The 12385-nt window shown below is 44.7% G+C and overlaps 1 protein-coding gene across 2 annotated transcripts in view; it reads right to left on the bottom strand.

The window, feature by feature from the left end:
* Positions 1-382: 382 nt before the first annotated feature.
* APLP1 (amyloid beta precursor like protein 1) overlaps positions 383-12385 on the bottom strand; it is a 55736-nt gene continuing 43733 nt past the window's right edge. For both annotated transcript variants that reach the window (XM_088671138.1, XM_088671137.1), the window contains exons 15-16: positions 4638-4781; positions 383-2912 (exon numbers count right to left, since the gene is read on the bottom strand). In XM_088671138.1, coding sequence (XP_088527264.1) covers positions 2814-2912; positions 4638-4781 — 243 coding nt within the window. In that variant the 3' untranslated portion in view covers positions 383-2813. The remainder of the gene's footprint in view (positions 2913-4637; positions 4782-12385) is intronic.

Below are 12385 nucleotides of genomic sequence, written 5' to 3' on the forward strand. Positions count from 1 at the left end.
GGACTCCAATTCTCATCAACCCCAGCTAGCAGGGCTTATGGGAGGTGTGGTCCAGCAACCTCTGAAGGGAACCAGGTGCCCTATCTCTGGCACAAACCATAGTTTTTCTGATTTGGGCCTATGCAGGAAGTGAGGAGGAGAGGGTAAGAGTCCAAAGATTATCCTCGATGGCAACGTGTTGGTTGGCCATCATAGAGAATTGGGAGAGGATGTTTATGAACTAAGACGGTCTTCTTATATCCCCTTCCCCCAACCTCCTCCTTGAAACCTCGCGTTTCCAGCAAAGAGTGGAAAGTGTGTGCACACACAGAGCCCACTGCCCCATTTCCATCCTTCCCCACCATGGCCCCATTCACAGAAGAGTCTGGGTCTGGCGCTGGGGTTAGAGAAGTGACAACATTTTATTAGTTTGGTGGGAGGGCTGGCAATTGAAATCCATCTCCTGGTTTGTCTGTTTTGACATTTGCATCTTGATTTCAAGAGTGTCAGCATTTAAAAAAAAAAGGAACAAGAACTAAACCCAAAACAGGACAAGGAAGGGCACACAGAGTGAATAAACGACGAGGGAATTAACAGAGGAAGTTGGGGGCGCAAAGCCTTACATTCTTCATTCTCAAAACTTGAGTACAGAGGTTGCAGGGGGCTGGCCCACCTCTGGGACTGCAGGAACCTATTGGAGGAGGCGGTTCTCTGGGCACGCTGGCTCCCTTGACCGAGTGGATAGCACACTAATCTTTTATCTCCTAGGAAGATCTTTAAAGGCCAAGAGCCCAGCGTGAAATAGGATCTGGCAACAATAGGATCATTGGATACTGTCCGTGATGCCTATACTCTGCCTCCTCTGTCAAAGACACGAATGCTTCCGAAAACCGGAAACTGCAGGAGGAGAAGTTACTGCCATGCTCAGGCCTTACCTACAGGTTTTCCAGAGGCATCAGGTTAGCCAGCGTGAGAACAGGATGCTGGACTAGATGGGTCACTGACCTGATCCATCAGGTCTTTTTCTTACGAACTTAACCCTTCACAGTTAGGAAGCCCAATGCCTCAAAGGCATTAAATCACTGGTGGGGGGGGGGACCAAAAACAAAATCAAAACCAGGGCAAAGCATCGTTTCTTCTAATCCAGCTCAAGAGTCCCAATTTGACATATGCCAACTTTATGGTCTATTCCCTTGGCTTGTCACCCAACTGCAACCGCCCAGAAGAGCTAGTAAAATGGTACAGTCCAAAAGGCAGGACAAGGCCTATCCAGTAGTGGGGGTGGGGGTGGGGAAACACTACAGTGCAATTGGTGTACACCATCAGAGATGGCAAGAGAATGGAGCCCGTACAGTCCCCAATTCCCTTCATTTTCAGATGCTGAGATGGCTCATCCCAAAATATGCATTGCTTTGGAAGGTGATCAAGTCAAGATGGCAGCACCCTATTGCGTGATTGGCAAGGTCCTACTGTAAGGAAAAATATCTTGCTGCAAATGACAAAAATAGGCATATGTTTATGACAGCCTAGCCCTATAATGGACCACCCCCATTGGAAGAAAAAAAACCCAAACAATTGCTGAACTTTAGGATGGACAAAGACCAGCCCTCTTATCTGTTTCAGCAACTTTGCCCCTCCTATCCCGTACATCTTTTGATTGGGGCGGGGGCGGGGAGAGGAGAAAGAGAGGGAGGACTAGGAGGCGGGGAGGAGACCTTTAATCCTCACTTCCCCCTTCCCTCTCCAAAACTAGTCAGTAAGGTGCTGATGGAAGTTAACTGGGCCAAGGGAAGCAGAGGGTTCACCTACTCAGGTCTACCCCTCTTTAGCTGGCTTTCCAATAAATTAAGTGCAACTAGTGAGGAGTTCAAAAGGAAGCATAATACAAGTGGAGACAGAAAAGGCAAGCAAGTGTAGGTGGACTCGTTTCCTATGCTGGAGGCAGACTAGGTTAGCAACGGGGCAATTAGAGTGTGCGGGGCACTCTTTGTCTTGCATGTAAACTACGGGCGTTCCATGGTTTGTGTGTGTGTGTGTGTGTTTTCTTTCTTTCAATTTCTCAAAATAAAAATCCCTGCAAAATGGAGTTGCAAGTGAGTGCAATGGATGGATGCAGGGGGGGGGGTTCATGGAATGCAGTGTTATGTCGAGGGCACACAGGGTTGGGCTGTAATTTCAAAAACAAAATGGGATTTGTCCCTGGTGCAGGTTAGGATGTTGTGCATGCGATAGCCCCACACAAGTTGAGCATTGGTTAGTGGTGTGCACACATGAGTTTTTAAGGATGTGTTCGTGTGTGTGGTTGGTTCTTGGTGCCCCAGGATGATACTGTGGCTTTAATAAGCAGTCTGGGCAATGGCTGCAGAGGTATTCAGAGGACAGGAGCTGAGATACCCAGAGACTGCACCTGATACCAGCAGCTTGAAAGTGTGGGGTGTGTGTATCTCTCTCTCTCTGTGTGTGTGTGGTTCTTAAAAAATGATGAAGAATCGAGAGTGTGGTTGGTGATGGAGAGAGGCGAGAAGAGATGGGAAACTGCAAGTGGCAGGCCAGTGTTGAGAGCTGTAAGGCTCAGAAAGATGCATGTGTGTGAGAGCACTCGCCCATGTGTGAGGAGGAATATGGCCAATGGAAGAACGAAAATGAGGTGGAGGAGGGACAGAGGGAGGGGGCACGGCTCAGCCAGGGTACAGAAAGAGGGGCTCGGTGTGGAAGTGCTCGTGGAACCTCCCCCTCTCCCCGCTGAAGATACCACCCCCTCCCCCCCACATGGCAACGGCCACCTCCCCCAGTGACACCACGTCCCCCGCCTCCCCCCCCCAGCACTGAGGAGCTCAGTTCATCTCTTCGAAGAATTTGTAGGTGGGGTTCTCGTAGCCGTGGTTTTGCATCTTGTTCAGCTGTCGCTCCTCAGGGCTAACCATGGGATCAACCTGCCATGTGCAAAAGGGGGTGAGGAAGAGAGAGAAAGAGAGGAGGGCATTAAACAAAGTTGTGGGATCACCAAGAGTCCACCAGCAAAGGACCCCAGAGGGCAGCGTCTAAGCTATGACCCCCCCAAAGCTATGCCCCCCAAAAAACTTATACAAAACTGTAGTGGGCGGGCTTTACCTGTCACAAGATTCCTACATGGGAAAAATACTATATTTATTTCCCTGCAGGAATGCAATATGTTCATACTTGGCGTCTGCTTCATTGCCATATTTGGGTTCAAGAGTTTCCCCCCTCAGGTCATTTTGGCAAGAAACTCTGCTTTTGTTCCCCCTGCTTTTCTATGAAATATGTGGCTTGGTTCCCTAGTAAGAGCCATCCAGTGCCATTTGCTCTGGAATGGCTTTCCTAGTGGTGGACAGACTCTTTCCTCTGGGCTGAGGAGAACTCCTGGTCTTTCAGGCTCAGGGCTGGATTAGATTAGAGATGGGCAGACTTGGCCCACCCACCTCAAATTGGCTGGAAAATAAAACTGAATTAAACACACACACACGCGCACAGTTAATGTTTGCTTTCCAAGCCATTCTAAGGCTTAGAAAATACAGTGGTACCTCAGTTTATGAACACAATTGGTTCCGGAAGTCTGTTCATAAACTGAAGCGTTCATAAACTGAAGCAAACTTTCCCATTGAAAGTAATGGAAAGTGAATTAATCTGTTCCAGATGGGTCCGCAGCGTTCGTAAACCGAAAATTCGTAAGCCGAGTTGTTCATAAACCGAGGTTCCACTGTATCCCTTCCTGGGCAGCTTTGCCTGGTGCTCAAAACACCCTCCCCCAAGACTCCTAAACCCACTGCCCCTCCTTTCCCTTTACTTAACCACCTGGAGAAGAGAGGTCCTTCCCTTCCCCCCCTTCTTCTCCACCATCCTGGTGCAGTGTGTCAGGGAGTCATAGAAGCCCTTGGGGTCTACTAGTAGCCAAGGGCTACTGCAATGACAATTGGCCTTATGAAGGGTCACTGAACCTCTCTGTGTCAAGAGTGATGGGGGAATCACAAAGGGAAGGGACAGGCCTTCCTTCTCCCCACATGCCATTGCCCGCCGTCACTTCTCCCAGACTGGCATGATAAACTAAGTGAGGGTCAAGGGAGTGTGCAGCATGAGGGCATAAGTGCTTCAGAGGTGAGGAAGAGCCTTTTACATATTTATGCTCAGCAGTGACCCTTTGCATGTGGGCTGTAATACCACTGAGTGAGTGCAGTTTGTGTGTGAATGGTTGGTTGACTGATGGACATAACGGTTACAGTGGTTGTGCAAATGGAGTGTGAGTGTGAGACTAGGCAAGTGGTTGTATGAATAGGGTGTTTTATGTTGGCTGGGATTCTACATTATGCTGTTTTGTAACACTCTCTGACCTTTTTATATTGCTTTTAGGGATATGGATGCTGTGTTTTAGATGTACATCATTTGACATTGTTTTTATTGGATGTGTGTGTGTGTGTGTGTGTGTGTGTGTGTGTGTGTGTGTGTGTCTGTCTGTCATAAACCACTTTGAGATCTCCAGGTACTAAGTGCTCTACAAGTGGAAAGAGTAGCAATAATAATTATATAGTAGTAATAGAGTTCAGGGTCTTCTATGAGCCTGAATGCCAAGGACCTAGCTAGCATCCTTCTCCAGTCATGCATCCAGCATCTCTAGGGGGAAAGATGGTCCTTTCCAACAGTACCTCAACAATGCCATGGCTGATGGTCCCGTAGGGCTTCCGGCGAACCATCAGGAGGCTGATGATGATCACCATGGCAACAGCAACTGCCACTACAAGGAGGCCAATCAGGGCACCCCTGTTGATGGTTACCAAGGTGTCTGGTTCCTGTGGAAGAAGAGATCCAATGATATCATAAGCATGGTGAGTTCCACTTCATTTCTTCCAAATCTGATTGCTCACAATACAAAAGGAGGGAAGTCTTGTTCCTACAACACCAAGGAGGGGTGAGATGAAAAGAGTTCCTAAACACGGTGCCTTTTCTTTCAAAACCAGCATTCTAGTAGCTCAGGAGTGTATGTTGCCGCCGAGGCCATTATAAAAATGCATTTATTTACTTTTACAAAAAGATTAAGGGGAGTTGAGAAAATGTCGCACACCTCAGTAGTATCATAGGAAGGCTTCCGGTGATGCAATCACCTTCCACGTGACACTCAAACAACCAACAATATATCATAGTTGGTTGGGAAAATCTTTGACATCCTCTCCCCCAGTGACGAAATTCTGGAGGGGAAACAAACGCTGAGTGGTGGGGGGGATGCAACATTTCTATAACAGAAGATGCCTAGATCCCATGGAAGAAATAAAGAAAACAGCTGTGTGTTTATTGCTATAGTATGAAATTGTCCAGACATGGCCCACATTGCCTTCTGGCTGATCTAGTAAAAAAAAAAAAAGGTGATCTGTAGCTGGAAGTGGCAATAAAGTGATGCACATGGGAGATGTTATATAAAAACATTTCTATTTGGGATGAAGACCAAGTCGGTTAGAATTGCTCTGCTGTTAATCTGATAGCTATATGCTGGCAGCCTTGAGGGACATCTTTGGGAGGTGCCAAAAAGTAAACCCTACACAAATCCCAAGTGGAGTCCCTAAGATGGTTGGATGGTGCCTTGTACCACCTCCTTCCAGCAGTTCCTGCAGCCAAGCTGGTGCCAAATGTATTGCTCTGCTTTCCTTTGGACCCTATCAGCAAAGCAGAAAGGGGGCTCTTGTTGTCTGGGCAGCCCAGGACCTCCATACACACTGCCCAGGCTTGCACCCCGGGGAGGTCACTTTGTTGCTGCTATCACAGTAAAAACAATGCAGGAGGCTCCAGTTATAAGCTACCGGTCTCTGCAGCCACAGCAGGTGCTGTGATTCTCCAGCGGTTTGACTTCACCCTCAGAGGCACACTCCATTGTCTTGTGAGACAGAAAGATGTCAACAACAACTCTGGCTGCATCTGGACATAGAACATGGTTTGTCATAATCGGAATGAGCTGTGGTGAGCCTTGGGCTTGCATGCGTCCTTTGGTGAAACTATGACGAGAAGTTGGGAAGCTCTTACTTAAAATAAATAAATAACCGGTTTGCCATTTTTTACCTGAACCCAACAAACTGAAGTCATCTTCTTTGAAATTAATTTTTAACAGCAGTTAATCTTAACTATGCTTTGTTTTAAACATGCCAACTTCTAAACATAGGTTACAGAGCTAGCTTGTTTCAACAAGCTGTTAAGGTTAACCACAGTTTAGATTTTGGACATAATGCTAAACTGTGGTTAATCCAAAATGGATGTGGAAGCTTCCAACTATGAAACTCCTTGCAACTATGTTGGAGGAGGAGAGGGAAGGAGGGAGGACGCAAGATGAAGGCAAGCCATAACTTGTTCCTGTCATGATAAATAATAGTTTGCGATGTCCGAATGCAGCCTTTAAATGCTTAACACCAGGAAAGTTAAACATCTTCCTCCCATATGAGCTCATTAAGATCTTCTGGAGAGCACCTCCTTTGAATTTTGCCAACATGCAAACTGTTTGCTAGGACATAAGAGAGAGCCTTCTCAGTAACTGCGCCCAGCATTCCTCTTCTGAGGAAGACTGCCTTGACTCTTTCCCAATGACACTTCAATGGCTCACCAAGACCCTGCTCTCTCTCTCTCTGGCAAGCCGTCCTGCTGATGTTTTAAACTCTATTTTTGATTTTTTTTTGTTTTCATGTGCTATCTTCTGGTTTTATGTTGTGCATTACAGTACTTATTTAACGCCTCTCGTAAGCTGCCTTAGGCATTTCAATGGAAAAAGCTGGATAGAACTGTTACAGGCTCAGCAAGCCTATTCTCCTCCACCACCCAGTTAGCTTTTCTTCTTCTCAACTTGCATAACATCCCACCAGTTGCAGAATTTGGCTCTGCAGGCCTCTCTTTGTGGCCCTCTCTGTAGGCCAAATTCTTTCTCCAAGACATTAGCCTCACCGGCCACACTCTGTACCCTTGAGTGCCTTTGCCCGGTTGGAACTGTTAGGAATTGTCCTAGTCACGTGTAGGACCCTGGCAGAGACACATGCCTGACTGGCATGTTTTCTCCCTTCTGGTCGATCGTTCGGGAGCTTTGAAAGCTTTCTTCTGCCCGAACATCACAGCGACTGATGCCAGCAGACATCAGCACACTCAGGGATCTGCAGAGTGTTCGCAGTTTGCGTAACAGACCTCAGCAACTCAGCATTTGGCTAATCTACTTTATTTACATATAAACACACATGGAGCACTGCAACATGGCTCCCTCTCTCTCTAGCATCAGACAGCAAAAAGAAAGAACAAAGGACAATAACCCCATTTCACGGAATACAGTAACACAAACATCCTGTCTTCGTCACTTCCCACTCTATGGAACGAAAACATACACAGTCATGTGATAGACAACAATCTCATGACTGCAGACACGGGGAATGAATCTTCAACAGGAACATGCCCTTTTAATTTACACATGTATATACCACTGCAGGCCAGTTTGAGTAAAAAGAAATGACTGCTTTATTTTTGGTGGGCCCTACTACCACACCAATAGAGGATCTTAATTCCTGCACTAAAAAGTATCACTTCCTGAAGTTCATAGGTTCTTGAACCCCCCCCCCAATAATTTTAATTCCCAACTTAAATGCTTTTGCATACCTAGGCAGACCGCCTAGTATGTAGAAATCAACACCTTATATTTTGGGTAATTCTGTTTCACTTCTAAGATGACATTAAGCTCAGCTGGTTGAGGGTTTATTACAGGGAGCAATAATATAGGCACAATCTTAGAAGAACTAGTGTTGGTTGCTCCTCTCTTCTAAGATTATTATTATTGTACAATTATAAGATTATTGTATAATCTAGCCCGCATTGCAACCATCAGTGCAGATTTCCTTGTGTTTCCTTTCAACTAGATCTGCCATTTTTTTGTGCACGTATATCAGCAAATGATTTGGAGTGCTCCGATATCTTCTTTTGGAGCGACCTGTTGTGTTTTCATCGGATGTAACAGAACTTGCACACCATTCTCTTGAAATTGAAGCACCTTGTGTTTCTGGTGGTTCCTAGATGCTCAGCTTTGAAGCATACTACAAACCCCTCTTTCATGCCAATTGGGTGTCTCTAGGACCCTGGAGACAGGGACTCTGCTAAAGAAATACTAATGGGCTTTTTCACCTCTCACAACCCCAGAGTACTACGCCACTGGTGGCAAATGTCAGTTTTCTGCCATGAAATGCGTAGAAAGGCACCAATCATGATGAAGCCAATGGCAAGCCACCTACTGACTTGGTTCTGACCTGTTAAAAAGTGAGAGTAGGGGCTTTGTTCACAGGGCTGTTGTGCGGATAAAGACTGGGATGGAATTTGCACTCACAAAAGGCATTACTTATTAAGAAGAAAAGGATTAGGTAAAGATTACATCAACTGTTGCAAAGTTCCACAGCGCTCAGTGTAAGCTTTTGATCCCAGCAGCATTCGTCAGGCATTCAGAGCAGAAATAAAATGGGATTTGTTCTCCCGCCCAAGGCCATTTTCACAAATGATTCTTAAGTCAATGTTTAAAGTTCCTGCATCTGTAATTCAGATGTAAAAGCTACATGGGGCCGGAATGAACACTTTTTCAGTTTGCAAAATGGTGCTTCTACTTTCTATGCCATTTTGCCATGTGGAGATGGTTGGTTATTTCTATATTATTATTATTATTATTATTATTATTATTATTATTGAAAAAGAAGAGACAAAAACTCAACTTTAGCATCCTTTGTCAAGGCACCTTAACTGATTGCCATCACCTGGTTTTGCAGAATACAAAGGACGTCTGTGGCCAAGCAAACTGGATGACAGTTTTGCCCTTACCGGAAAGCCAACACTTCCATCTCCAATTTCCCCCCTAAGAAAACTCCTTTAATGCCCACAAACAAAAGAAATGTAGCAGAAGTGACCTTTCCTTCAAGCGCAATTTGAAAAAATCCATAAACCAGGAAGCAAAAAGCGACACAAAGCAGAGGGTGACCTCAGTCACAGAACACAAAACAAAACACCCAACTCCCTTAAGATAAAGTTCTCTTTGGTTTGGGATTCTGCAGAGAAGCAAACCGGATCACCCTGCTTCCTGCAGAGTAATCTGATGCCAGTGATCCTTTTGGAAAAGAGCTGAACTAACAACCAGCCACAACAGAGAAAGCAGAGGCCAAGGTGTAGCTGGAGGTTTATATTACAACAGATGTACACGGGGCACAGAGTCAACTGACTCTAACGGGGATTTGGAATTTGGCATATAACCAAGAGCATCGTAAAGACGTTAAAAGACAAAATATGCATAAGGTTTCGATGAGCCAATACCACTTACAATCGCAGAGTCAGAAAGGACCCCAAAAGATCCTCTAGTCTAACCCTCCACCATTGTGGGAAAGCCACTTGTACAGCATCCCTGATAGGTGGCCATCCTTGCCAATCAATCCCTCCTTTTTGTCCCTGATGAGAATACTTGCTTAAGGAACTCTGTGCTTAAGGAACTCTGAAGCTTTCCCTTCCTTATTTCCTCATGTGCCGCAGTTCTAAAGCCCTGACTCAAAGTCAGACCCTGAGCCTGCTCATAAATGGCGAGCAATTATTAAAAGTTATTCGGGCTTCGCAGTGTGGCAGGGGGTGTTTAAGCTTCTATGGCACAAAATCATGCGGCTGCATATAGGCAAGACCACGGATATGGGGCATGTTTCTGCCTCTTCTCAACTTCAGAATCATCAGTGCCTGGAGTGATCTTATTGAACACAGTCTTCCATATTGCAGCCCATTCCGCCAGCCTGCATCAATGGGTGAGATACAAAGCAAGGCTCATTCCATCAGCTAGTCATTATAAGAACTATGTGAAATTTGGTGCCTGAGTTATTCCTCTTCCCTCCCTGTCCCTTTCTCTTTGTGTGTCATGTTTGTCAGTAATAATAATACTCCACCCCTCTGACTGGGTTTCCCCAGCCACTCTGGGTGGCTTACAGCATATATAAAAACATAAGAAAACATCAAACATTAAAAAACTCCCAATACAGGGCTGCCTTCAGATGTCTTCTAAAAGTTGTGCAGTTCCTTGACATCTGAAGGGAGGTGGTTCCACAGGGAGGGTGCCACTACCAAAAAGGCCCTCTGTTAGATTGTAAGCCTGCAGGTAGGGACTGTCTTGTTTCAACTGATTGCATGAAAGCCACTCCGGGCTGAAGAGCAGGACACAAATGCTTTAAAGAAATAAAATTCTCCCCTGTGGGGGACACTGTCCTTTGGCTTGTTTTAACTAATCATATTTAAGATTAACCACAGTCTGGTCTGGGTTCAGACAACATGCTAATACTGCAGTTAATCTAGAACAGAAGCAAAAGCTTCTGAATTCCTCCTCATGGCCACACCAAGGGGAAGGGACTCTCCTCAGTTCACCCTCAAATTGCTAATCTATGTGTCAGAGGGCCTGATGTGGCTACTCTAGAGTAACGACTCCAGCATAGTCTTTTTAGGCTTTTATTAAGTGCTGATTATTTACAGTGGTCAGAACGATCTATATACATGCTTAAGGTGAGGTGTCAGAACCTCCGAATGGCGATTGGCGCGTTTTCTTCCAGCAAAGAAGCTTTGGGAGACCCAACCTCTTCCCCCTACGTTTGCGTCGCAATTCCGGAGTTGGGGGGATTGGCCTTCCCCCCGTGCTCCCATCTTCCTGTCCCACCTGGGGCATGGGCTCCGCAACCTTGCCTGAGCCTCGGACACCACTTCCTGACTCTCCGCTGGAGGCAGAGCTCTCCCTACTCTCTCCAGCGCTTGGGGATGGGCTGGAACTTAAGATGGGAGGGACTTCCCTGTATCCCTTGTCCCTCACACTATGGTTTAGTGCTTTGCCCGAAATCAGTTCATTAAGACGTTTCCCAGCCTGCTCCCATTCTGCTTTGGATTCTACAGCTTGAACAGAATGCAGCAAAGACAGAAGCCAGAGAATGGCTTTTGTACACAGGACAACAACAACAGCAACAACATCAAAGGAGATACTCGGAAAAGTGCATCAAGCTGCAACACGCTAGGAAATGAACATTGGCTAGAAGGAGCAGACACAATTTCTGTATCCCAAAAAGTTGGAACAAACAAATAAGGTCATTCCATGAACATACACATTTGTGCAGATAGAAAGAAAAAAAATATGAATGGCCGCCACACAAAAGAGGGGTAGGGGTGTGGGGAAGAAATTTGATTGTTTGCTTTTAAAGGCAAACCCACCACATTTTCTGAAACAATATTCAGACTGAAACACAGCCATCTTTTGAAATTCACAGTTCGCCAAATTTTGCAACGAAGCAGTCTAGCCAAGTAAAGCTAATATATGTATGAAATGAAATATATGCCACCCTTAAGTTCTTTATGTTTCTGCAGTAATTTGCATTTTTTTCTTTTTTTTGTAAAAACAACACCACCTTTTAAAAATCTGTAGCATTTTAGTGCAAATTTCTCCTGCGGTATATAGATCTTTGCAAAACAGTTTCCCAATATGTAATGCATTTGTATGTTGTATTCATGAACGTATTGTGTTTTGCTTGGCATATTGGTTCAAGAAGTGTGAAATAGGTAGCTGCTGATTAAAATGAAACAAAATTGAATTTCTCCCCTTTCCTACTATTAACAAGGATGAAATAATCATTACAAGAGGGAGAGGTTTCTTTCTTTCTTTTTTCTCTCCAAAAGAGCAATTCCTAAGACATCCGACTGGGAAATTTTGCCAAGGTACATTTTTAAGCCTTTCTGAATAAAGATCCAATATTTTTCCTTCTTTTTTGTATTATAAGTTTAATTTTGTATAATTTGGATTTTTTTGGTGTATTTTGTGTGATATGTTGATTTATGTTGATTTTATGTTTAATAAGAAATAGATATTAATAAATAAAATAAAATAAAATGAATAAAGATCCAAGAGCACTGACTTGAATAACATTGAGAAAATGTCCTTTTCTAAAAGTGGAGATTCAGCCCAAATGAAGGGAAATGAAGGAGCTGAAATTCTATCAGCTGAAACATAATAAAATGCCTAATAAGGTAGGAGAAGGGGGGGGGAACAGAGGAAGAAAAAGGAAGAATGAGAAGCATCTAGATAGAAACATAAAAGCCCAAGGAGAAGAATTTTAAAAGGGTTACATTAGAAGCAGGAAGCCTGCCAGGGAGAATTGCTTGGGTCATTAGACCATCAAGATGTAAAAAAAACACTTAAGGAAGACAGAAATATTGCAGAGAAGTTAAATGAGTGCTTTGCATCTGTCTTAGACAAAGACAAGGTTGGTGAGATACACCCAAGCTGTTCCCCATGAAGGCAATAAATCTGAAGAAATGACAGAAAGTGAATCGTCTTTGGAGGACATTTTAGAGCAAACGGATAGATTAAACTCATAAATCACCAGGAGCAGATGGAATT

This window comes from Zootoca vivipara, chromosome 6 (genome assembly GCF_965207765.1).
Source record: "Zootoca vivipara chromosome 6, rZooViv2.hap1.1, whole genome shotgun sequence".
Taxonomy (NCBI): Eukaryota; Metazoa; Chordata; class Lepidosauria; order Squamata; family Lacertidae; genus Zootoca; species Zootoca vivipara.